The sequence below is a fragment of the Pelecanus crispus genome, chromosome 9 (genome assembly GCF_030463565.1).
Source record: "Pelecanus crispus isolate bPelCri1 chromosome 9, bPelCri1.pri, whole genome shotgun sequence".
NCBI classification, from domain to species: Eukaryota; Metazoa; Chordata; class Aves; order Pelecaniformes; family Pelecanidae; genus Pelecanus; species Pelecanus crispus.
The window spans coordinates 30,550,717-30,574,513 of NC_134651.1; the positions used below are offsets into that span (position 1 = coordinate 30,550,717).

At 56.2% G+C, this 23,797-nt stretch overlaps 1 protein-coding gene across 2 annotated transcripts; it reads left to right on the top strand.

The window, feature by feature from the left end:
• Positions 1–2,940: 2,940 nt before the first annotated feature.
• Positions 2,941–22,071, top strand: TRPM2 (transient receptor potential cation channel subfamily M member 2). 2 transcript variants are annotated; one of them, XM_075715996.1, is made up of 31 exons: positions 2,941–2,970; positions 6,588–6,677; positions 7,165–7,345; positions 7,735–7,901; positions 8,344–8,524; positions 9,051–9,112; positions 9,344–9,544; positions 9,913–10,015; positions 10,256–10,377; positions 11,749–12,099; positions 12,525–12,662; positions 13,375–13,504; positions 13,806–13,951; positions 14,098–14,210; positions 14,316–14,529; positions 15,090–15,208; positions 15,526–15,658; positions 15,801–15,972; positions 16,443–16,626; positions 16,906–17,087; positions 17,238–17,370; positions 17,489–17,576; positions 18,225–18,312; positions 18,741–18,892; positions 19,427–19,503; positions 19,595–19,696; positions 20,021–20,107; positions 20,294–20,399; positions 20,951–21,052; positions 21,554–21,670; positions 21,946–22,071. In XM_075715996.1, exons 1-31 carry the CDS (start codon positions 2,941–2,943, stop codon positions 22,069–22,071), a joined length of 4,197 nt encoding a protein of 1,398 aa, XP_075572111.1. The 2 variants fall into 2 exon arrangements, with proteins under 2 accessions (XP_075572111.1, XP_075572112.1); XM_075715997.1 differs by lacking the exons at positions 2,941–2,970; positions 6,588–6,677; positions 7,165–7,345; ... (20 more) ...; positions 19,427–19,503; positions 19,595–19,696 and having other exon boundaries at positions 18,300–18,316.
• The last annotated feature ends 1,726 nt before the right edge of the window (positions 22,072–23,797 follow it).

The window sequence follows — 23,797 nt, forward strand, 5'->3', positions numbered from 1 at the left end:
AGGACGTTTGCAAAGGGCTTTCTGGTGCCTAGAGGAAGATCCAGCCCTTGCAGGGCTTTTGGCAAAATCATCCCCCCTTGGCCCAGCAGCTGGCAAAGCTCCAGCCCTTGCCTGCTATGCCGGCAACTAGACAGAAGCGGGCTCATCTGCGGCTCGTGTCATGGCTCGCAACGTCTGCCTGGCTAACTTGAGACAAGTGGCGCTTCCGGCACCGAGCCGTGTTCCCGTATCCATCAATATTGCAGGGCACCGCGCTGCTGCCACCACAGCGTAACCCACTCTGGCAGAGGCTGTATTGCAGGGTGGCATCGACTCATCCTCCCATGACAGTTGCTCTATGCCGGACGTCAGCCCGCACCGGGGCTGGGGAGGGATTAAGAGGCTGAATCTATAATGGATCCTCGCCGGGTGATCAGTGTTTAACGGCTTTGACCTGCTGCTTCTTGGTTGTATTCCAGTCCCTTGATGGAATTTCTCATGTGTAACCAAGCCCCGCTAATCCATCCTGGCCATATATAATGGATGGTGGTGGAGTGAAGGAACACAAGCATGGCTGCATATCAGTAACAGATGCCCGGGCAGTGGTGCAGCAGGTCCCTCTGCTGAAGATCCCCCACTGCTGGTACCTGACCTCTGTGCCAGCCAGTGCAAAACCCTTCCTCTGTCCCCCAGACCTGGGCCTGGCCATATGCGCAGGGGCAGGTGCTGTGACCAGCCTTGGCAGAGAATAGGGCCATTCTCCATTGGCCTAAGGAGTGGGACGAGGCTTGGAGCCAAGCTGCCGAGCTGCCATTTCCAGGACCACCACCAGAGATGCTGAGAGGGGCTGTGCCTGGTTCCTTCTGTGCTAGTTTGTTCACCCATGCGTGGATGCACCCCCAGCCCTGCCCAGGGAAGGGCTGGTGGCTGCAGTGCCTCCACCACAGATGCTCCCTTCCTCCCAGCTGGTGCTGGCCTCTGTCTCTACAGGGCAAGAGGCATTGCTTCAGGAAAGGCCCTTGGAAGGAGGCATCCTTCACAGGAACTCCTTGGAGAAATGGGCCCAAACAATGCATTTGGGGCATGGGGGAAAATGTCGGAGGGACCCCATTCCCCGGGCAGGGCTGGGCATGCGTCCTCCCTCCCCAGGTCATATGAATGCCTTCCCACCCAAGGAGGCAGGCATCCTCCCCACTCTGCAGTGAGGTTCCTCCTCACTGGCACGGGACAGCAGCAGTGACCACGCCAGGGCAGCACCATGATGGCTTCTGGGAGGACCAAGCCCCAGCAGGAGAGGGGGCTCCCACAGAGCTGGGGTCGCTGTTGGGAGAGACCCAGAGCAAGGGGCTGATCCCAGTGGAGGTTCCGCGGCACTGGCAGGAGGTTTGCTGCTATCTGGCAGCAAAAAAGTGTTCTGGTTCACAAACATCAATCTGGCTGAATTTGACCTGAGACATCGGATGTGTGTGCGGGCACAGTCCCCAGTGAGCGGCCAGAGTCCTTCATGTTCTTCCCTCATTCCTCCTGCTGTCACAAATGGATGTTAACTTGCCAGGATTTGCTTTCAGCCCTGCTGGGTTTTAGCTGGGCCTTTAGAAGGAGCAGCGGGAACTGTCCCAGCGTGCTGGCTCCACACGCATCCCATCAGGCCATGGTGGTTTTGGCATATGCCAAAAGCCACGGTCTCCAGAGAGCTAGCCAGCTGAGAGCGGATGAATGTTCACATTAATGTGTAATTAATGTGCAGTTCTGACTTCAGTTCTTTTGGCAGTGCAGAGTTAATTACAACTGAACTGTAAAGCATTGCACGTGGATTTTATTTACGGCCTTATTAGTGGCATCTGTTCTTCCAGTGAAATGTCTCAGCTGTTTTCTCTTGTTCAAGGAAACCAGAAGAACTCATTGCATAGATGGCCCATGCTAACTTACATGCTTTGGCTGGAAAGCAGGCTAAAGGATGTGATCACAACACCATGTTTTCCTTTGGACCCTACTTGCTTGTTTAATGCACTGCCCCAGCACCTGAGCCCATTGCAACATGAAAGGAGTCACAGGGCTTCAGCCCCAGACCCGGAGGACATGCCTGCATTTGAGAACCAGCGATGTCTCTCTTCCCAGCTGTCTCCTGGCACTGTCCCATAATCTTTTACAGTCTTCTCCAGCGAGAGCCATCAGGGATGGCTGGGGCCTGGTGCTGCAGGACCCTCGGCTTGCTCTGAGCCACAGTCGCCTGGGCTGCCTGGTGTACCTGCTGCTGAGCCACAGCCAGCCAAATCGCTCGCTGCTGCAGCATCCACTGCCTTGGCTGCCTTCCGGGACTGGCTTTGCTGCTTAGAACATTTTCCGAGGAAGATGAACGCTGGTTTTGCTAAGCAAATGTTGTGGCAAGTGCAAGTTAAGTGGCTGCAAACCCAGTGGAAAAGCCAATTCATTTAGGGCATGGAGCATAATGGGGGGAGAGCATCTGAAATGGGGAAGTGGGAAGCACCAGCCAAAAGGCATTTGGTGCCTGTGGTGTGACAGTGAGGTTCCTCACCCAGGGCTTGTGTTATGAAAATTTGCACTTGGCCCATGCTGCCCAAGGAGAGAGGCTATGATGCAAAGCACAGAATTACAAGGGTAAATATTTATTCATGCGTGTGAGGTGTCCCAGCCAAACTGGGGCACCCCAAATGTGGTTTTACACAGGTGTCTTATACCTTTCAAGTGTCCAGGTACAACACGACTGGCCTAATCACTAACACCCATGCTACCAATTGCTAATCACAGTACAACTTTGCAAAGCCACTGTATTTCTGCAGCATTCTTGCCTCTTCTGTATTGATCAGGCATCCCTTGAGTCACTCTCGCTTGAGTTACTGATCTGTGACGCCAGACAATGCTGGGAGGGTTTCAAAGACGCGTCAGAGGGGCTAGGATGCTGGCATTATTGTGGTTGTCCTGGGTTATCTTTTATTCTTCATGGACAGCTCTAAGCTACCACAAAGCAAAGTCCTTCTTTCCAGGGCCAGGCTGTCTTTTAGCTTGTTTTACTTAAGAATGAACAATACCAAAGTCTCCAGTAAAATTCCACTACCTCATCACATCACAGTGTATAACTGATTTATATATGTATAAATACATATATATATAAAATGAATACCTTTCCATTCTATAAAGACTGATTGATATAATAGTTAGGGAAGGGAATTTTTGTAATGCTTGCCAAGCCCGTGATGCACCCAAGCCTCCGTCAGAGCCGCCGGGCTGCTGCTCCTTCCCGGCAGCATCTGTGTGCCAGGGCCCTGCCATCCCCCCGCGTCAGCCCCTGCTCGTGACACAGAATCATAGAATCGTTTAGGTTGGAAAAGACCTTTAAGATCATCCAGTCCGACCATTAACCTAACACTACCAAGTCCACCACTAAACCAATTAAGGGTTGAGTAATAATTAATTTCATGTTTCCTGGCTTGGTGGATTATTTTTTGATCTGCCAAGAGGGGCTCGGGCGCGAGCATCTTGCCCTGCGTGGGGCTGACGGCAGTGGGATGCTGCGGGCGGGAATGGCGGCTGCGGGCGGGAATGGCGGCTGCGGGCGGCCGGGAGCGTGACTCAGCCGCTCGCGGGGCCTGCCTGGGCGCTGCAGCTCGCGGCAGGGACCGCTCCCGCAGCCTGATTTGCTGGGAGGCTGCCAGCCGCCCTGCCACCTCCTCCTCTCTGCAGGCAGCTCTGCCCTATTCTCCACTCATCGTCTGTGTCTCCAGTGACAGAATGACCCGCCAAAGGAGAGGGACACGGGGCTGAATGCCTGTGACAGGCACGGAGCGGAGGAGCTGGTGATGCGGCCGGAGGATGCTGCAGGGAAGGTACAGGCAGCCTCGCTGGCTGTTGCACTGGTGGAGGGGCGGGGGGCGGGGGGGTGCGCATGGTTCACAGGCAATGTTCGGCGCCTGCGGTCAGGGCTTTGGACCCCTGTCCCGATGGGTGCTGTGACGACCGTGTGCAGCCGAGAGGGGACCCGACCCCCGGGTGAGGGGCCCTGTGCTGCCTGCAGTGGGGCAAGCTGCCAGGCCTCTCGGGAGTGCAGCCCCCCTCCTGAGCTGCTTGCCAAGCCGGGAGGGGGGGCAGGCAGCATGTGTTACGGGAGAGGCTCAGCCCTTGGCCCTGGAGCCCTTAAGGACAGGTATTCTGGGTGTTTTCTCAGCACGATTGTTCACCCCCGGGGTGCCCATGGAGGACCCGGTGTGAGAGCCCTTCCTGCATGCACTTATGAGCTGCTTGTGGCCATGCCCCAAACCCCCACCAGCCTGCCCGTCCTGAGAGGCCAGGAACAAGAATTAAGGATATGTTTGACCTTATTTAGACAGCTCTTTCTCAAACAATTAGATCTGCCATGGGTTGTGCTGATGCAGAAAGCCAGACTGCCAAAATCTGGCTCCTGAGGTCGGTGGGGCTGCCTATTTGCTGGAGGGAGCCTGGGAGGGAGGGTGACAAAAAGGCTTTTCCTTGCTGCTCCTTGCCCGCAGCAGCACTGAGCCTGGGGGAAGGAGATGTGAAGAAAATATAGTGGTAGCTACAATTTTGCTCCACCACTCCTTGTCCCTCTTAAGGGCTCCCCACCCTTGGGTGTGATGCAGAGTTTGGCTTGCAGAAAGACAGTGAAAATCCTCCTTAAACACAGGCCTGCTGACCCCACAGCTTTGCCAGTGCCTTACCTGAGTGCTGTGCTTGCTCTGTTACCTAATCACAGCTCCCCTGAGAGGACACCATTCCGCTTTGGGCTCCAGAGGCACCCAGGAGCTTTTCCACCCTTCCTCCAGCAGCTCTCCAGTCTCAGCAGTTCAGGAGCTCAGCAATGGGGACTGTGAGCATTTGGGAGGGCTCAGGGGTTTTGCAGCCCCTGCTATGCAGCATGCCTGTGTGCACCTTGGTTTTAGCTCTGGGATCTCCCCCTACAGAGGAGTGCCCTGTCTCTGCAGCCAGTGTGTTGATACAGATTTTCCATGCGAGGCCATGTTTGGGCTGCCTGCACAAGAGACCTAGTTTCTGTGCTCCCTGCTGCTGGAAATATCCCAGCTGCCTGCAGCAGAGAGCAAGCAAGGAGAGCTATGGGCTGGTGGATGGCCAGGCAGCAGAGCAGGCAGGCCAGCAGCTGTGCTGGTGGGCAGAGCACGGTGGGGTCAATTTTCAGAGGCTGACAGGGGCAGCATGGTGCATGCTGAGGCTGGTTCACCACCCATGTGACCCCTGTGTCAGGACCATGGTGAGGGACTGGCAGGTTTCCTGTGGACGTCTCTCGACCCAGGGAATGATGGACAGGACACCCCAGTCCATGGGTATCCTTCTTTTCTGCTGCGCTCAGGATGGAGATGTTCAGGACCTCCCAGCCTAGGAACAGGAGAGAGGACGCCAAGCAGGGCAAGACACAACAGCCATGGCTGCACATGGCCGGCGCACCAAGGTGCTCCCCTCCGAACTGAACAAGGTGTGCCCCGAGAGAGGAGACAACCCTGCCACGCACCCCAGGAAGATGAGTGACTTCGAGGTGGTCCCCAACCTCCAGCAGAGCAGTAGCAGTGTCTCGAAGAGCAGGCGGAAGGCACATTTCCCCACCGGCAGCAATGAAAAGGCAAGTTCAGAAGGTGCTGGAAGAGGGGGCGATTGGCCACACATAACAGAAGAGCATTAATGAGTTACCTGATGACTCAGTAATGGGAGCATTAATAACAGATCACTTTAGTTTTAGGGACAGACAGAAAACCCCCAAACATCTGAGGTACATGTCCAGCATTCATATCTCCTGTCCTTGGAGTACACCTGGCTTTGTCCTTGCAGATAGCAATGGAGCTTTCTTCCTTCACATCAAAGAAGCACCCAGATATGCTCCAAGCACCAGGGTGTCTGGTCCCTGGCATAACTTCTGGCCCTTTGCAGAAACCCTGACCCCTTGCTGCTTTTCCTGCTCCTTCAGGAAAATCTCATCTCGTGGATTCCTGAAAATATCCAGAAGAAAGAGTGCACCTACTTTGTTGAAAGCTCCCAGACATCAGATTCTGGGTAAGTCAGACAGTCCCTCATTCCCCTCCCCTGCCAGGGCAGAAGAAGGGGTGTTTGGTGACAAAGCAACAGCACCAGAAAAATCCCACCTTTCTGTCAAGGGAGCTGGTGTCAAGGGGATTCACAAAGTCCTTTTTGACTAGTTCTTCACCCTGCTGTGTGTCACCACATGACTGATATCCCATGTCCCAGTGAGGAACCTTTCTGATGCTTTCGCATGCAGTCTGTACTTCATCCAGAACGACCTTAGTATTTCTGCCCTAAACCTCTACAGGCAGAAATACCATTTTTTTGCTAAATTTCCCCCCAAACAATGCCTTTGTTTCTGCACAAGTTCTGAGCTGGAAGATGAGCTGGGTGGAAGATGCCGATGCCTGTGGTATTCTTAATGAGAATGCCAACACCTCCTGCCTGGGCTGAGGCAGGTGGGCCAGCTGGGCTTTGCCTTTTGGGTTTAGATTATTTTGAGCAAAGTTGGTGGTGTGTGTTTCAGGAGGATTGTGTGTGAGTGCGGCTATCTCAGGGAACAGCACCTGGAAGATGCTGCCAAACCTCCCATCTTCCTGGGGAAGGAATGGGACCCCAGCAGGCACATCCAGGAAATGCCAACAGATGCCTTCGGTGATATCCACTTCACGGGCCTGGGACAAAAGATGGGGAAGGTGATCTGTTTTTCCTGTCTGTGTTGTATGGGGAGTCAGTGTTCAGGTTCTTTCCATGGCAGATGAAATGCAAGTATTTCCTTCCTGAATGAGAGGAGGTTAGGAAAGAGTGGAAATGCCCCAAAGGCAACACTGACCCAAGCAGAGGACAGGGTGTGGGCCAGGATCCCTCCTCTCTCCCAGCCCTGAACCTAGTCCCTTTCTGAAACTACAAGACTGATCTTCACACTGTGAGGCCCATGCTCCAAGGAGTGGCTGTTCCCTGTCCTTGTCCTTAGGTTCATCTTGGGAATGCTTGGTCCCAGGGAAGTGAATGGGAACAAGGTCATGCACAAAGACCTGGGGCAGCAGCAACAGGACTCTGCTGGGAAATGGCATGGGAAGCCCCTGGTTCTTTGCTGGGACAGGAGAAATTGTGGTGCAGGTGCCCTGTTACCCTCACCCTGTTGTTTTTACCTGAAATGTGTGTATGTTCCCCTTTTTGCAGTATGTGCGCGTCTCCTCGGATACCCCTCCACGGGTCATCTACCACCTCATGACACAGCATTGGGGCCTCGATGCACCCAACCTGCTCATCTCAGTCACTGGGGGAGCCAAAAACTTCATCATGAAGCCAAGGCTGAAGAACATCTTCCGGCAAGGGCTAGTCAAAGTGGCCCAGACCACTGGTAAGAGATGCAGAGGCTCTCCCTGAGATTGCAGCAGGAGAGGGGCCTGTCATCTGAGCATGCCAGGTTCAGTGAGTTGGGCTGCTGTGGAGATTCCAAGCTGGCCCAGGAGGCCTGTAGGTCCCTGTCTGGACTACCACCACCAGGGATGGACTGTTCTTGCTCAATTGCTGCAAACAGGCTCATAGGGAGCTGGACTGAGAGATGCAACACTGTGCTGAAGACAGCATCTCCTGTGCTGCCAGGGCTTGATGTAGTGGGCAGGGAAGACATCTTCTGGGGGATAGAGCATCTCTGAGGACCAGGTGTTCCTGCAGCTATATAGGGGGATGCTAGGAGATTGCTGTGAGCAGAGCCTCTCCCTTCCCAAGACCCTCTCTGACCCCCAGGGGCCTGGATCATCACAGGGGGGTCCCATGCTGGTGTGATGAAACAGGTGGGAGAGGCAGTGCGAGACTTCATCCTGAGCTGCAGCCACAAGGAGGGCGAGATTGTCACCATTGGCATAGCTACCTGGGGGACTGTGTACAACCGGGAGAGCCTCATCTGCCCCATGGTGAGCCAGGCAGAGTTGGAGATGTGTTTGCTTTGCCTATGCCTGGACTGCTGGGGAAGTCCTGCCAAGGGCCGTGGTGGGAATGGGTGCTTCAAGACGTGCTTGTGGCTGGCAGCCCTGGAAAACTCAGCCGCACCAGAAAGAGTGATGGTCCCGGGCTGATGTTTGCTGAGAAGCCACTCTACCCTTCCCAGTGTCTTGTGTAGGTGCTGCGCTTCCCCTGGGAGGACCCTTGCGGGTGTGAGGGCAGGTGGAGCAGAGACAGAGGAGCATGGGGCAAGGCTAACATAAGGACTGCAGGGGGGGCAGGGGAGGCTGTCTGGCCAGACTGGCCCCACGTGCTGGCCTGTTCCTGTCCCACGTGCTGGTTGCTCTGGGCATCTGGTGCTCCTCTGCAGCCCTGCCAGGCTTTTCCCAGAGTCTCTCCTCCTGCACCTTACAGGGTGGCTTTCCAGCTGAGTACATACTGGATGAGGAGAACCAAGGCAACCTGTCATGCCTGGACAGCAACCACTCCCACTTCATCCTGGTGGACGATGGGACCCATGGAAGGTATGGGGTGGAAATCCCCCTGAGGACCAGACTGGAGAAGTTCATTTCAGAGCAGACCAAGGTGAAAGGAGGTAATGGCAACACATAGCCAGGCCTGAGGCAGGGGAGGGCACAAGGGCCATCCATTGGTAAGGGGTGCCCATCCTGGCCTCCAGTGAGTGGGGAGGCTGTGGCTTCCCTGGAGGATCCAGGCAAGGGGTTTGAGAGGATTGTCATGATAAATGTGGAACCTGGTTCCTCAGTGACACAAATCAAAGAGACTTTCTCTGCCAGCTGCTTGACTAATGGGGTCACAAGAGGGCTCCCCAAACCTTGTGATGCTGAGCTGATCAGGGAGAGTTGTTTCTCCCAAAGGGCCAGGCCTCCAAGGGGGCTTCTCACTGTGCAGATGATCTTCTATTCTAACACATGCACACACATGCTCCAGCAGCATGACTGCCAGGAGATCGTCTCCCCTCTTTCCTGGAGCCTGGCATGTCAGGGGCAGCGCTCCCACCTTGCCTTTCACACCCCACTGCTCAGAGGGGACCACATTCAGCTGCATGGCAGGGGGGGCTGCCCCACAGGGAGGTCACCCTGGGCTCTGCTTCCCCGCAGGCGTCGCCATCAAGATTCCCATCGTGTGTGTGGTGCTGGAAGGAGGCCCCGGGACACTTGATGTAAGGAACTGCTTCTACCCTCTCCCAGCAGAGCTGAGAGTGGGTGGTGGTGGGAGGGAGCAGCTCCTTGCCCCGGGGTGCTGCTCTCCAGCGTTGGTGTGAGTGTGGTGCCACACTAGCTGAAATGCAGCTGGACGGGAGTGCTGCAGAGCAGCAGTGTGTGTCTCAGGCTCAGAGAGGGTCCGCTGGCCTCTGGGTGGAATTAGGACCAGCCTCCCCACTCTGCTGCAGACCATCTACAACGCCATCACCAACGGGACCCCCTGTGTGATTGTGGAAGGGTCTGGGCGTGTGGCCGATGTCATCGCACAGGTAGCCAGCCTGCCTGTGCCCAAAATAACCATTGCCTTGATCCAGAAGAAGCTGAGCGTGTTCTTCCATGACAGCTATGAGCTCTTCACTGACGGCAAGCTGGTGGAATGGACCAAGAAGGTAAGCCTCTTGCAGGCAGACAGCTCCTCTCGCTGAGCTTGTGGAGATCAAAGGTGTCCCCAGGAGTCCTTGCCCATAAGCATCAAGGCTCCCAGTGTGAAGTTTAAGGCTGATCTTCTGCCAACTACCCATTGCCCCCTAGCCATGCTCAGCATTGTCCTGTTGGGCACCCCAAGGGCTCGAGCGCTGCTCCTCCACTGCCTGCTCCCTTTGGGCAGAGAGATACCAGCTGGGCTGGGAGACACAGCACAGGGGGTCTGCAGGCAACCTAAGGGGAGCAAGGAATTGCCCCACACAGGACAGGGGCTGCGGGAAGCGGCAGTGAGGAGATGCTGCTGCTGTTTGCTTGCCCATGGCTCTCCTTGTAGATCCAAGACATAGTGCGGAGCCGGCAGCTCCTGACCATTTTCAGAGAGGGCAAATATGGCCAGCAGGATGTGGACGTGGCCATCCTCCAGGCCCTGTTCAAAGGTGAGGGGTGGGGAGGTGCTTGGGAGGATGGGGCGAGATGAATGGGATGGGGGTCACAAGTCATCTCCTGCAGATGCTTGACTTATGGGGTCACCAAAGGGGTCCCCAAACCTCATGGTGCTGAGCTGATTGGGGAGAGATATTTCAACCCAAAGGGCCAGGCCTCCAAGGGGGCTTCCAGATGGTATCTTCTCACCACATAAATGTTCCTCTGTTCTAACACATGCACTTCGCATGCAGCATCACGAAACCAGGACCACTTTGGTCATGAGAACTGGGACCACCAGCTGAAGTTAGCTGTGGCCTGGAACAGGGTGGACATTGCTCGGAGTGAGATCTTCACGGACGACCATGAGTGGAAGGTAAGGGAGTACCTGTGCTGCTTGTCTGGTCAGGCTTACAGCTTGTCAGGTCCCAGTTGAAGACTGTGGATATTGAGGGCACTGTTCACCCCAGCTGTGCCTGGGGAGAGTTTTTGAGGGCATTTCTCTAGGACCCTAAACTCCCTCCACATTGTGAGGGGCTCTTAATCTGTCCTGTCTTTCAAAAGTGCACTCAAATACCCAAAGAAGAGGTGAGCACACCCTGCAATTCATTGCTTGGAAAGGTCCTATTTGGCTTGTAATAGTTTACAAGGGTGATTGATCAGTATTTTGTTCAAAACCTTTTAAAGACAATCCACCAACCTAGAGCCAAAAATACCTCTTGCCAGCTCTGCTCTGTGGTCGCTGCTCATGCCACATTGTCAAATGGCAACTTGTCTCTAAACTCATCTCACCCAGCCTGGCGCTTCCCTGTTCAAACTTTACTATAGAGTGGGGCAGGGAGCAGCACAAGCCAGCTCTGCTGTCCCATGTCTGTTCCAGCTGTTGAGAAGTCAAAGCTGAGCAAGGTTCTCTGTCCTTTCTGCTGGGGCTGTGGGACTTGGAAGGGATTTTTCCTATTTCGTTTGACAGTTTGGATTCCCCTAGCTCACGTACCTTTTGTGGGACTGGGAAGGGCTGGTGGGAACCAGGATCCCGAAGGGGAAATATTTGATGGTGTGAAAATGCACAGCCCGAACAAGATCTACATCTTTGTTGGGAAGAGAGGACAAGGCAGGCTCTCAGATTAGCTGATGCAGGCCAGGGCTGTTACAAGGTGCTGCAGCCCTGGACTGATGTGGCTGGTATGAAAAGCTGAGGCTGAAACCAAGGTGTGGCAGAAAGTCAGCAGATACCTTCTTGCCAGGACAGACACATACCCCCTTGCCAATGGGCTTTGTTTTAATTTCTGAGCACATGTAAAGGATGCATTGGAAAGGAAAACCCCACAAAGGCTGAACTGGGTGACCACGGGGAACAGCCAGTCTCCCCATGGCTGAGATACAGCTGGCAGCACCATGATCGTTCAGGTGAAGAGTTGTGCACAGTGGACAAGCTGTTCATTTGTATGGTGCATCCTCATGAGCCCCAGCTCACAGGGAAAGAGGGTCTACCCTCTACCTTACCCCATCTCTCCAACCAGCAGCCAAGAGAGCAGAGGGCTTCACTCTTCACTGCCAGAGGAGAGGGCATGACCCAGAAGTGAGTCTCTGAGGGATGTCCCACAAGTCCCAGTACTTCCCAGCTGCTCTCTCACACTCAGAAACTCCTTGTGTGCTCAGGCATAATATCTCCCCATCTGAGTGAAGAGCATGGTGGGGCCCTGCTCGGGGGCCATGGAGCCCCTCACCTCTGCTTCTGGCCTGCCAGCCCACAGATCTCCATCCTGTGATGGCAGCTGCCCTGATCTCCAACAAGCCAGAGTTTGTGAAGCTGTTCCTGGAGCAGGGAGTGCGTCTCAAGGAGTTTGTCACCTGGGACACCCTGGTTTACCTCTACAACAACATGGCACCATCCTGCCTGTTCCACAGCAAGCTGCAGAAGGTCATGCTGGAGGAGAGAGAGCACACAGCTGGCTCCAAAATGCCAAGAATCCAACTGCACCACGTCTCCCAGGTGTTGCGGGAGCTCCTGGGCTGCTCCACACATCCTCTCTACCCCAAGCCAAAGCACACGGAGCGGCCCCGGCTCTCCATCCCAGTCCCGCACATCAAGCTGAATGTACGCATCTCCAGGTTACCTGGTGGCAGGGTTGCGTTAGGGAGGGGGACGCTGGCTCAAGAAACCATCCTGGAGGTTCCAGCTGGGTCTCCGTCCTCTTGCCTGCTCAAGAATCCCACTTAAAGTTCCTCAAAGCCCTGCCCAAGTCATCTGCCCCACCCTCCTACGCCCACTCTGGTGGACAGGACTCAGTGGGGTGGGTGCACTGGGCAGGACGGGCACATCCCCACATGGTCCTGGCCCTAAAAAAAGTGGCATTTCCAGCATGACTCCAGTCTTGGCCACCCCACTATCTGCAGCAAAGGCTCTTCCATGGGTGGTGGAGGCAGGCACCCGGGGTTCAGGGGTGGCTTTGTGCTGAGGGGCTGGCTGCTTTCTGCAGCCTCTTGGCAGGGGAACAGGTCTGACCATCACATGCCTTGCAGGTTCAGGGGTCAAGTCTCCGGTCCCTCTACAAGCGCTCTGCTGGCCGAGTCACCTTCACCATGGACCCAGTCCGCGATCTGCTTATCTGGGCTGTAGTCCAGAACCGCAAGGAGCTGGCAGAAATCATCTGGGCCCAGGTATCACAGCCCAGAGCTGTCAGTCCCAGCTGAGAGGCTCAGATGGAGCCAAACCTCCCAGCCCCAAGAGGAAAGATTGCACCTGCTGGCATTTCAGACAGCCGGCGAGCTGGCCCATGGTGGTGCCTGAGCCTGACCCCCAGCCAAATGGGAGACAGTTAGTGAGCCTGTGGATGCTTGATGTTCACCCCCAAACACACACCATGATGTCAGATCCCTGCCTTCCCAGCCAAAATGTACACTGCAGGCAGAGGTGATGTGCTGGGCCAGAAGTGTGCTCTTCCTTGCAGAGGCTGAGAGGGCTCAGCCCACTGCAGGAAGGACACAAGGGCATGGCACCTGGGGTGTGCTGAGGCATGGTACCTGCTTCCACCCATAAACAGCATCCCCAGGGCAAGAGGCAATGTGGCTGGCAGCATGGTTAGTGTGCTGTGCAGAGCCATGGAGTGACACCATCCCGTCACCCAAGGCTTACCACTAGGAGACAAGGGGTGTCCTCAGATTCCCAATGCCAGTGGGTTACCTACTGCCCCTGCACCCAGAGAGGAGCACAGCTCAGCCCTTGTGACGGCAAGTTGTCCATCCTGAGCAGCAGTCTGCTTGGGACACCTTCCTTCCCTCCTGTGGGAGCTGTGGGGGCCTTGGCAGGACTACCAGGACTTGCAGGATAGGGCACAGAGCCCCACACTCTCTCTGGCCTCTTCTGCTCCAGAGCCAGGACTGCATGGTGGCCGCACTAGCCTGCAGTAAAATCCTGAAGGAACTTGCCAAGGAAGAGGAGGACACTGACACCACTGATGACATGCTGGCCCTGGCTGAGCAGTATGAGCACAAGGCGATTGGTGAGCAGGAGGGGACCAGCAACCTAGAACTGCTCTCATGCCCTGCAGGTCTGGATAGCTTTGCCCAGGAGGTGTCTTGGGGTGATGGGTGGGGTGGGTGGTGCCAAACAGGGGTCCCCTCATCATGGTCAGGGTCATGGTGCTGCAAGTGCTGTGCCCAGGTGGTGGTGGTAGCACAGAGGGTGCCACTGTGTGGTGCAATGTCCAGATCCTGCTGCAGAAGGTGACTCTGCAGGTGCCTTGCTGAACACCAAGCTGGCCCTGGAGCTCAGCCTTGTCTCCCTGGTCCCTGCCTGGCCAGGTGTGTTCACAGACTGCTACCGCAAGGATGAAGAGAGAGCCCAGAAGCTCCTCACCCGTGTCTCTGAGGCCTGGGGGAAGACAACCTGTCTGCAGTTGGCATTGGAGGCCAGGAACATGAATTTTGTGTCCCATGGGGGTGTCCAGGTGGGTTCCCAGCAGTGGTGCTTGGAGGGGAAGTGCTCAAGTGTCCCCTGCCCCAGATCCACTTGTTGGCAGCAGTGGGGGTCTGCCCTGAAGCCCCACTCTGAGGTGGGGGCTTCTGTAACCAGTGCTCCTCTTCCTCCTCACAGGCCTTTTTAACCAAAGTCTGGTGGGGGAAGATATGTGTGGACAATGGGCTTTGGCGGGTGATCGTGTGCATGCTGTTCTTCCCACTTCTCTACACCAGCCTCATCACCTTCAGGTACTTCTTGCAGCTGGGGCATGTGTGCACCAAGGCTGGCTGGGTGAAGCTGCCATGGCATCTCCCTGGGCAGCTGAGCCCCGCTTCCACCCCTGCTGCCCGCAGAGAGAACAGGCTGCAGCCTGTGGGCTGCCTGATGCGCCTCCGAGCCTTCTTCACAGCACCTGTCGTCATTTTCCACATGAACATCCTCTCTTACTTCACCTTCCTGTTGCTCTTCGCCTACGTCCTGATGGTTGACTTCCAGCCATTGCCGTCCTGGTGGGAGTACCTCATCTACTTCTGGCTCTTCTCCCTGGTGTGCGAGGAGACCCGCCAGGTATGGGGCAGGCAGAGGAGGTGAGAGGAGGGAGAGACACCCATCTAGGTGATCCTGGAAGGTCCTACGTAGCTCACGTTCCCATGCTGCTTCTCATGTCACTATCCATTCAGAGAGGTCCCAGCTCAAGGGACTGCCAGATCCCCCCATCTCTGAGGCCAGAGAATCTCTTTGACTGTGTCTGGCTTGGCCCTGGGTACTTACAGAAAGACATGCTGTTTTGAGCTGAAAACATCAGGAGATGGAGGGACCACCTCCTTCCTTGGGCATTTATTCTCAGAAGCATTTCGAGGCTTTGCTTGACATTTGATTTTTTTCAGCTTTTGCTTCAACATCTCAGTGCTTTTCTTCAACAGACTAAAGAGCCCCATGTCTCAGGTATCTCTCCCCATGCTCCTTCCACGCCCCTATAGAAAACCATGTTAGGTTCTGGTTAACTTCAGGTAAGCAAGAGAATCCAGTGATGGCCAGCAATCTGTGCGGTCCTGCCCCTCTACAAGGCACATGAGCATCTTACAAGGCTTTCACTGAAATACCAACCTCTCTTCTCTTCCCAACAGCTGTTGTATGATCCAGATGGGTTTGGGGTTGTGAAAATGGCTTCCCTATACTTCAAGGACTTCTGGAATAAGTTGGATGTCTGTGCCATCCTAGTCTTTATCACAGGGCTGACTTGCAGGTGAGTTGCAGAGCCACTTACCTGGCAGTGCGCAAGCTCAAGTGACAGCTGTAGGCTGTAAAACTAGTGAGAATTGTGCAGGTTTTTAATTGCAACTTCTTCCAAAGGCCAGTGAAGATTTTTATGGTTTGTGATTAATTCTGACCAATTTGCCTCTGGTTTCAGCTGCTTTTAGGAGAGATGTTTTTCATGCTGCAATCTCTCACCCAGCACTCTGGGGAAGCTCACCAATATTACAGAAATGTAATGTTGCAAGATCAGAAAAAAACCCACACTGGTGGCACTGAGATGTTTCCTTTCCTTTCTTCTGTGCCCAGGCTGATCCCATCAACTTTATATCCTGGGCGCATCATACTGTCACTGGCTTTTATAATTTTCTGCCTGCGTCTGATGCACATTTTCACAGTCAGTAAAACACTGGGGCCCAAGATCATCATTGTGAAGCGCATGGTGAGAGCTCCCCTCCATCCTGCCAGGGTGATCAGCTAGAGCAGCTGGATGCCTGCATGGGATGGATGTGCCAGCCGTGTTATCCTATCCTGGAGTGGGGTTTGCTCCAGGACACAATTTTGCTTCCCCTCTGTCTTTGCAGATGAAAGATGTCTTCTTCTTCCTCTTCCTGCTAGCAGTGTGGGTGGTGTCCTTTGGGGTTGCCAAGCAGGCCATCCTGATCCACAATGAGGAACGTGTGGAGTGGCTTTTCCGTGGTGTGGTCTACCACTCCTACCTGACCATCTTTGGTCAGATTCCCTCCTACATTGACGGTAAGGGACACTGTCCTGTGACAGCGTGTGGCATGAGGAGGGTGGCTGCGACAAGGCTGAGGGGTACCAAGCTCATGCTGCAGTCTGCCTAGCTCCTGCTGTGTTGGCCTGTGGACATCCTGCACAGGGCTCCTCTCCAAGCGCAACGTAAGGCTGGGAGGGAGTAATGACAGAGTGTGGGGATGGAGCCCCACTCTGGTATGTTGGGAGCATTGCCACCAATGCAAACCCAGGGACTGCACCTGCCCAAGCAGTCAGAAGAGCACACTAGCAAAGGCACAGGAGCATGAGTTGATCCAGCTCAGTGTCGCAGCTGCAAAGCTGGTGGCAGTGAGCCAGAGCACCTGGGATGATGCAGATCGAGGTCAAGCTAAGCCCCTGTGATGCTGGCCACTTTCAGAGAGCACAGCGTGATCCCTGTGACACTGTGAGGTTTGGCTGCAGCAGAGTCGTGTTGTGCTCTCTTGCAGGGGTCAACTTCAATATTGACCAGTGCAGCCCCAATGGGACCGACCCCTACAAGCCCAAGTGCCCAGAGACAAATGAGGACAACAAGAAACCCATCTTCCCAGAGTGGCTGACGGTCATCTTACTGTGCCTGTACCTGCTCTTCACCAACATCCTCCTCCTCAACCTCCTCATCGCCATGTTCAAGTGAGTTTGACCTGGCCCCATGGTCCTGACAGTGAATCGAGCTGGCTTTGCTTGCAGGCTTGGCCATGGCCAGGGCACCACACACTGAGAAAGCATAAGGAGGGTCCTGGGGCACATGCTGACCAGAGCACAGGGTGCTTTGGAGGGGTTATAGATATGGTAGAAATAGCAGGTGCAGGCCAGGGCTGATCAGGGAGACGGGTAGGAGCCTGGGCACCATACAGACACGATGTGCCCCCTCATCCCCTTGGCATGGCTGACACCTGGGCTCTGCCCCAGCTACACCTTCCAGCAGGTCCAGGAGCACACAGACCAGATCTGGAAGTTCCAGCGGCACAACCTGATTGAGGAGTACCATGGCCGCCCACCCGCGCCTCCGCCCTTCATCCTCCTCAACCACCTGCAGATCCTGGTCCAGCGAGGCTTGCTCCGCAGGCCGGCCACACGCCACAAACAGCTCAGTGAGGACCAGCATCTCCCCTCCTGCTCTTTGCCCCCTCCCCAGGGCATGGCATCATGCACCGAGGCACGAGGCTTGGTGTCTGGGCTGCAGTACCAGGGTTTGGGATGCCCAGGGATCTGACAGCACTGCCATCCCCTTCCTCTGGCAGAAGAGAAGCTGGAGAAGAATGAAGAAGCTGCCCTCCTGTCTTGGGAGATGTACCTGAAGGAGAACTACCTGCAGCACCAGCAGCGCCAGGAGAAGCAGAACATGGAGCAGAAGATCCGAGACATTGCACAGAGGTACCAGCACTGCTGAGACAGGGACATCCTTCTGTCCTCCAGTGTCTTGGGCAGGGAAGATTTGGGATTAGTGCAGGAGTGGCTGCTGAGGGCGTTCCTCTCTGCACTGTCCCTCCAGGGTTGATGTACTGGCAGAGCTGCTGGACTTGGACCGGGTGAAGAGGACCCGTCTGGTGGAGCAGAGACTGGTCTCTCTGGAAGACCAGGTGAGGCAAAAGCTGAGCAACTACCTAAGAAAGGTGGGGTTTTCCAGAGGCTGAGACAACTGAACCAGGGCACAAGAGAAAGCCCCTCTGAATCAATCCCCCTTCAGATAGTTTGAGTTTCCTTGCCAAAACAATAGCATCTGAGAGGAAAAGGTTTATGGGAAGTGTTCTGTTTGACTCCAGAGTGAACAGGAAGGTGGGAAGTGGTGGGATGAGCCCTTGCCTCCACTGGTCACCCAAGAAATTAGATCTGTCCCAGCTCTTCTCCTTGGCCTGAGAGGACCCTCCAGACCTTCTGGAGATGGGGGATTCTCTGCCCCTCCCCGTGAAGCTGTTCTACACCCTGCACAAGCAGTGGGCTGCCCGGGGAGCTGGACCAGGCCCTGGCTTCTCCTCTCTGAGATGGCTGCAGCACGGCTGCTGTTTCCACTTCCATTTCCAGCTGCTTTGAAAAAATGTTTCCCTGGAGGTGGTTTTCCAAGCCAATCATTAGGGGACAGCAAGGATCCCTGCTGCTCTGGGGGATGAGCAGCCAGGAACCAAGGGCAGCAGCGCCTCCTGCGAGGGCTGTATCCTGCAGTATTCAAGCAAGGGAGCCTGCGGGGCAGCTGAGGTCCAGGAAGGCTGACCTTCTCCTGTCCCATGCAGGTGCAGCAGAGTGCCCAGGCCCTGAGGTGGATAATGCAGGCGCTGCAGGGCAATGGCTTTGGCTCAGGTGAGGACATGCCACCCGTGGGTAAGTGGAGCCTGACTCCACTCTAGCAGCACCAGGGAAACCCAGAGCCTTGCGCTGGCACCCATGGGGCTGCGGACCAGGGCTGAGCAGCCCCTTGCACCCCTCTGTTAAGCAGCAAGGCAGAGGCAGAGGCTCCTTTGGGTCAGGAAGGTCTGGAGGCTGTGTGAGGCCGCCCAGCCCCTCCTGCAGCCATTCCCACCCTCTACTCCAGAGCCCTCCCTGGAGCCCATGGCTGAGGCTTTCCACTGCAGCATCCCTGGGGGAGTTCCTCTGGGGCCTGCTGGAAGGGATGCTGGGGGCTAGGCCCCCAGGGGACATCAGCATCCCCATGGAAAGACCCAGCCAGCCCCCTCAGCAGAGCCACGGTCTGCAGCACTGGACTCAGCACCCTGCTTTGCGGGGTCTCGTTGTCTGTGTCTGCCTTGCAGGCTCCAGCAAAGCCTTGGAGATGAAGAACATTGACCTGGAGGGGAAACCCGAGGAGACCCAGCCCCTGTACCATGTGCTTGCCCGAAATCTCCTGTACCCAGGGTCTCACACCCTCCGCTTCCCTGTGCCTGATGAGAAGGTGCCCTGGGAGGTAGGAGCTGTGACCCTGGGCAATGGGTCTGGGATGGGGGTGGACTGTAAGGCAGATCCCAACAGCAGTGGGAACAGACCCATCGTTGCACCCATGTCACACTTGGGAGCTCCTGTTTTTCCCAGCCCTGGGACAAGTGGCTTCCTGGAGCAGCTGCTCCAGGACCCTCCCAGGACAAGGAGAGATGAACAGGCATCGTTCCTGCTGGGATCTGCCATGCTAAGGATGCCTGGTTGGGAGACAGAGGGGACAAACACCTGCCTCCGCATTTCCTGAATCGGGGCTGGCTCAGGGTCAGGGACAGGATCTGGCACCAGCTTCCATGGGGGCATGAGTGAGAGGCACCAACCCTCCAGCTGAGACCTGGAGCTCAGCCCCCAACCAGGGCCTGGAGCCCTGTGTGCCTTGGGGAATGATGGCATGAGCTGGGCAGAGGAAGGGAGTGGGGCAGAAATTGTCTCTGGGGGTCCCAGTCCCTGCCTGCCACCAGAGCAGGGATGCAAGGGGGGCCTGACAGGGCCACATGCTCTGCAGGTGGACTTCCCAATCTACGACCCTCCCGCCTACTCGGCTGACCACAAGGACATGTCTGTGCAGGACCCGTTCAGCCTGTGAGTGTTCCCCTGTGGCTCCCCACTCCTCTGCCCCTTCCCCTGGGTGGCACAGCCAGCCCTCTCTGCCGGGCTGCCTCCCACCCCCCAGTTCCTTGGAGTCTCTCCTGAAGATCAACTACAACAGCATGGATGGGCTGATCAACCGGCAGAGCTTCCACGGCCTCTACGCCGTGCAGGATGGGCTGCCGCTGTGAGTGCATCTGCCATGAGGGCAGACAGGCTCAGTGGGAGCTGGGGTCCCCGGCTGTAGGCAAAGCACCAGGGAGATGGAGAGTCCAGGTGGGCCTGGGTGCATCCATCCGCATCCCACTTCCCTACGGCTAATGGTGGGGCAGGGATGATGGCATGCATTGTCCTCAGGGCTCCCCCCACCAAAAAAAAACCCAAGCACCCCAGGAGAGGTGCAGTGCAGTGGTGGGAAATTTGGGAAAGCAGTATAGGGCTTTGATCAGCATGACAGGGTGCTCAAAGGGACCCTGGTGCCATCCTAGCCCACTCGCTCTCTCCCTGCCAGGAACCCCATGGGCAGGACGGGGCTGCGAGGCCGTGGGAGGCTGCACTGCTTTGGGCCCAACCATGCCCTGCACCCCGTTGTGACCCGGTGAGTGTGTGGGGACAGAGAGGTGTCCTTGCTCCAGGACAGGGCTGTGGAGCTGGAATGGAAAAGGGGGCACAAAGCCATCACAGAAAGTCTGGGACCTGGCAAAACCCACTGCTGCCCATTCAACCACCACTGGGCAGGAGGGAGCTGAGTCCGGCTACAGTATAACAGGGGCCTCTCTCACAGCTGGAGGAGGAATTTGGATGGGTCCATTATAAGGAAGAACCTGAAGAAGATGCTGGAAGTCCTAGTAGCCCAGTACCCGCTGTCGGATGTCTGGGCTCTGCCCGGGGTAAGAGCTGGTGAAAACCAGCTGGTGCAGTTTGGGGGAGTGTCTGGGGAGACAGGGCTGGCCCAGCCCAACAGCTGGATGCCCTGTGGAAAAAGGAGAAACACAGACAGGTGTCACAGCCTTGTCCGAGGAGGTACCTCTGCCCCTCCCACAGAGCATCCGAGTGTGGGGTTGTGCTGCCAAGAGTGCTGGGGGAGCAGTGGTGAGGTTACATACCCCCACCCACCCTGACCCCCTGTGTCCTGCTTCTCCCTCCTCCTCCACGTCTTCAGTTGTCACACGTCCTTCACAACATAAGCCATTGGCATAACGTGCTTTGACAGAGAGGTCCAGACGTTGAAGCAGGCAAACATGGACATGCTTGGGCACAGCTGAGGACTTCTGGCAGGAGAGGGAGGAAGGGAGGGAGGCACTACTGCTGCCTGCTCCCTCCACCAGATCTTGTGGCATCTTCTGCAGTGGTGGCATCCGCCCGATGGCCAAGCTGGTGGCAGTGAGGGAGGCTGGGCTAGGCTGATGGCGGCCCCACGCTGACATCTGCTTTGGCACAGGGGTCACTGGAGCCTGGTGAGACGCTGCCATTGAAGCTCAAGTGGATCCTGCGCCGGGAGTTCTGGCCGCAGTTCCAGAATTTGCTGAAACAAGGCACTGAGGTGGGGGGCATGCAGGTGTCCCAGTGGTACAGGGGCACGTGGGTGTTACAGCAGTACAGGGGCATGCAGGCATCACCCCAGTACAGGGGCATATGGGTGTCACAGCAGTACAGGCACATGGGGGCATCACCATAGTACAGGGACATGTGGACATCATGATGGCACAGGGGCATGTGGGTGTCCCCAGGGTACAGGGGCAGGGTGCATCGCCCCTTGGCCACTGCTCCCACCAGGGAGGAATGGCTGAGGGAGGTGGAGACACACCGTAATGGCCTCACACCATGCAGGGGTCTGGGAGGCAGCCCAGGGACCCCAGGGATGGGCTGCACACACTGGTGTCTCTGCCAGCTGCGATCACTCTCTGTGCAGTGGGAACAGGGCACTGGTCTCCAGTGGGGCAGAGAGGCTGTGGGGTGATGCTCCACCACCCCTGGGGCCTCTTGGTGTCCTCAGAGAGATGGTGAGGGCTCTGCTAATGTGGCAGTCCTTCACTGTGCATAGATACACAAGGGGTACCTTGACGACCCCCGCAACACGGATAATGCCTGGGTTGAGACCGTCGCTGTCAGCGTGCACTTTGACAACCAGAACGATGTGGAGATGAAGCGGCTGAATTCGGTATGGGTGCCTCACCTCCACAGTTCCCTGACCCAGCTCTCAGTGGGCATGGGGCAAGGGAGCCAGATCTCCAGATCCTGATCTTGCCCTCATCAGGAGTGGGCTTCTCCAACTGCATGCAATGGAGGAAGAACATGGGGATGAACACGGGGTGGGACTGCACCAGGGGTCCCAAAAAGAAAGGGCAGGAGGCTTGGAACTTGAGGTGCTGATGAGCATGGCTGGCATGGCCCCTCACCAGCAGTGCGTACATGATGTCTCTGGCCACCTTCCAGTTCCTCCAGGGCTGCGATCCGGAGCTGTGCATCCGCTGGCAGGTGCTGGACAAGAGGATCCCCCTGCATGCCAACCACAAGGAGCTCCTCCACAAGGTCTCAACCCTCCTTGGAGCCTACTACTGAGTCCTCAAGCACAGGCCAGGCGTCCTGCTGCCCCAGACCAGGTTCTGGTTGGGACCTGCAGCTCTACCACAGCTCACCTGGGAGATCATGGGCAGCTACCGAAGACTAGGTACTTTGGTTCCCTCTGTGAATATACATTGCAGGTCTCTGGGAGGAAAACTGTCCCCTCCCCAGCAGCTGGGGGCAGGGGCTGCCTGGGCAGTGCCTATGCAGCATCCTGGTCACCTGAGCCACCAATCTCAGCCCCAGCTTGTCTCTCAGTGCTTGCACATCAGCCACAGCACTAGCCCAGGGCTTGGGCCAAGCAGAGCCACAGGGCTGTTTCTGCAAGGTGTTCCTTCTTTCAGCTCCCACCTGCTCTTTGCTTTGGTGTGGGCATTGGGTATTTGCCAGCCTCAGCTACCCCTCCACCCAGGATATCTGCTGGGCACCTCTGCTCCACAGATCCTTCTCTGAGCCCTGGCAGCTCCACTGCCACAGCTCCCAGAGGATTGCTCTGGAGAAGGCTTGGGGTCTTTTGCACCTAAAGCTCCTGACTGCCCTGCAAGTCGCTCCTGCGGCAGCTGTCCCCCTATCTCTGGTTGCCTCAGACCCAACAACATGGTCCTGAGCTGTGATCCAGCACTTCTGAAGGTGTGAGCAGCTTTTGGCTTATATATGGTTTCATAGCTCTGCACAGGTCCACTCCCCATGTCCCATACTGTTATGTGGTCCTGCATGTGTATGCTGAGCACCATCTTGTAGCTGAACTCCTTCCCTCTGTCTGAGCCAAGGCACCAGCTAAATGTTACCTCCTTGCCCCCATGCCCTTGTGCACATGGTCGGAAAGGGGCAGCTTGCTGGGACCCAGATGAAAACACATGCTCTGTGGTCCCTTGGGCAGGTAGGGACAGGAGAGAGGACATCAGTGTGTCCATCCCAGACATCTCTGCTTTTAAGGGGTCCTTCACTCACCTTCTCTGTTGCCTGCCACGGGGAGAACCAGGCACAGCGGAGACATTTCTCAATAGCCCAGAACAGCCCCTGGGCTGGGACTGCTCAGGGAGGGATTTCAGTTCCCCCACCCTCTCCTGATGGATCAGACACTGGCCAGCCAGGGCTGTTCTTCCCACACTGGTGGCCACCACAGCACAACTGCAGTTTCACCAGTGATGCACTGGGGCTTGGGGGGGGGGGGGGGGGGGGGGGGGGGGGCAGTCAGACTGGCAATTTAGTCAACCCAGCTCAATAAACCATGTTTATTAAACCATAACTAAAGGCTGGTGGTCTGTTACAGCTGTTTAACCAAGGGCCATTCCTGAAGACCATGCTTGGAGCACACTTCCATGATGAGCCCAGTTTGAGCATTCCCACCCCCCAAACTTGTTGCACAAACTCACTTTGCTTGCAGACTCACCCGCCCAGTGCTGGCTGCAGAGATGACTTGACACGTTTGGAGTCAGTGTGAGGAGCTGCTGGAAAGCAAGCTGTGTGCCAAGGCAGTGGCACAGTACCTTCTATTGCTCTTGTCCTGCTTGATGTCTGCTCGTGGTCTCCCATCACTGTGCTCTGCCAAGAGCCAGTGCAGGTGCAGGGAGCGCCAGGCCGGGGGCATGGCTTGGGAGGGGAGAGGCGATCGTGCCTTACAGCAGCTGACAAAGCTTCTAGACCCACAGCCCCGAAGCAGCCAGCAGCAACCACAACCTAAGACGAATTGCTGAAACCTAATTATCATCACTCAATTACA

What these genes read in the sequence shown, in the direction of transcription:
- TRPM2 (XM_075715996.1), top strand. Translation starts at nt 2,941, where the DNA reads ATGGACAGCTCTAAGCTACCACAAAGCAAA. An exon ending in GTATGAGCACAAGGCGATTG is followed by an intron (nt 13,505 to 13,805) that starts GTGAGCAGGAGG and finishes CTGCCTGGCCAG; the next exon opens with GTGTGTTCACAGACTGCTAC. An exon ending in CTCCTCATCGCCATGTTCAA is followed by an intron (nt 16,627 to 16,905) that starts GTGAGTTTGACC and finishes GCTCTGCCCCAG; the next exon opens with CTACACCTTCCAGCAGGTCC.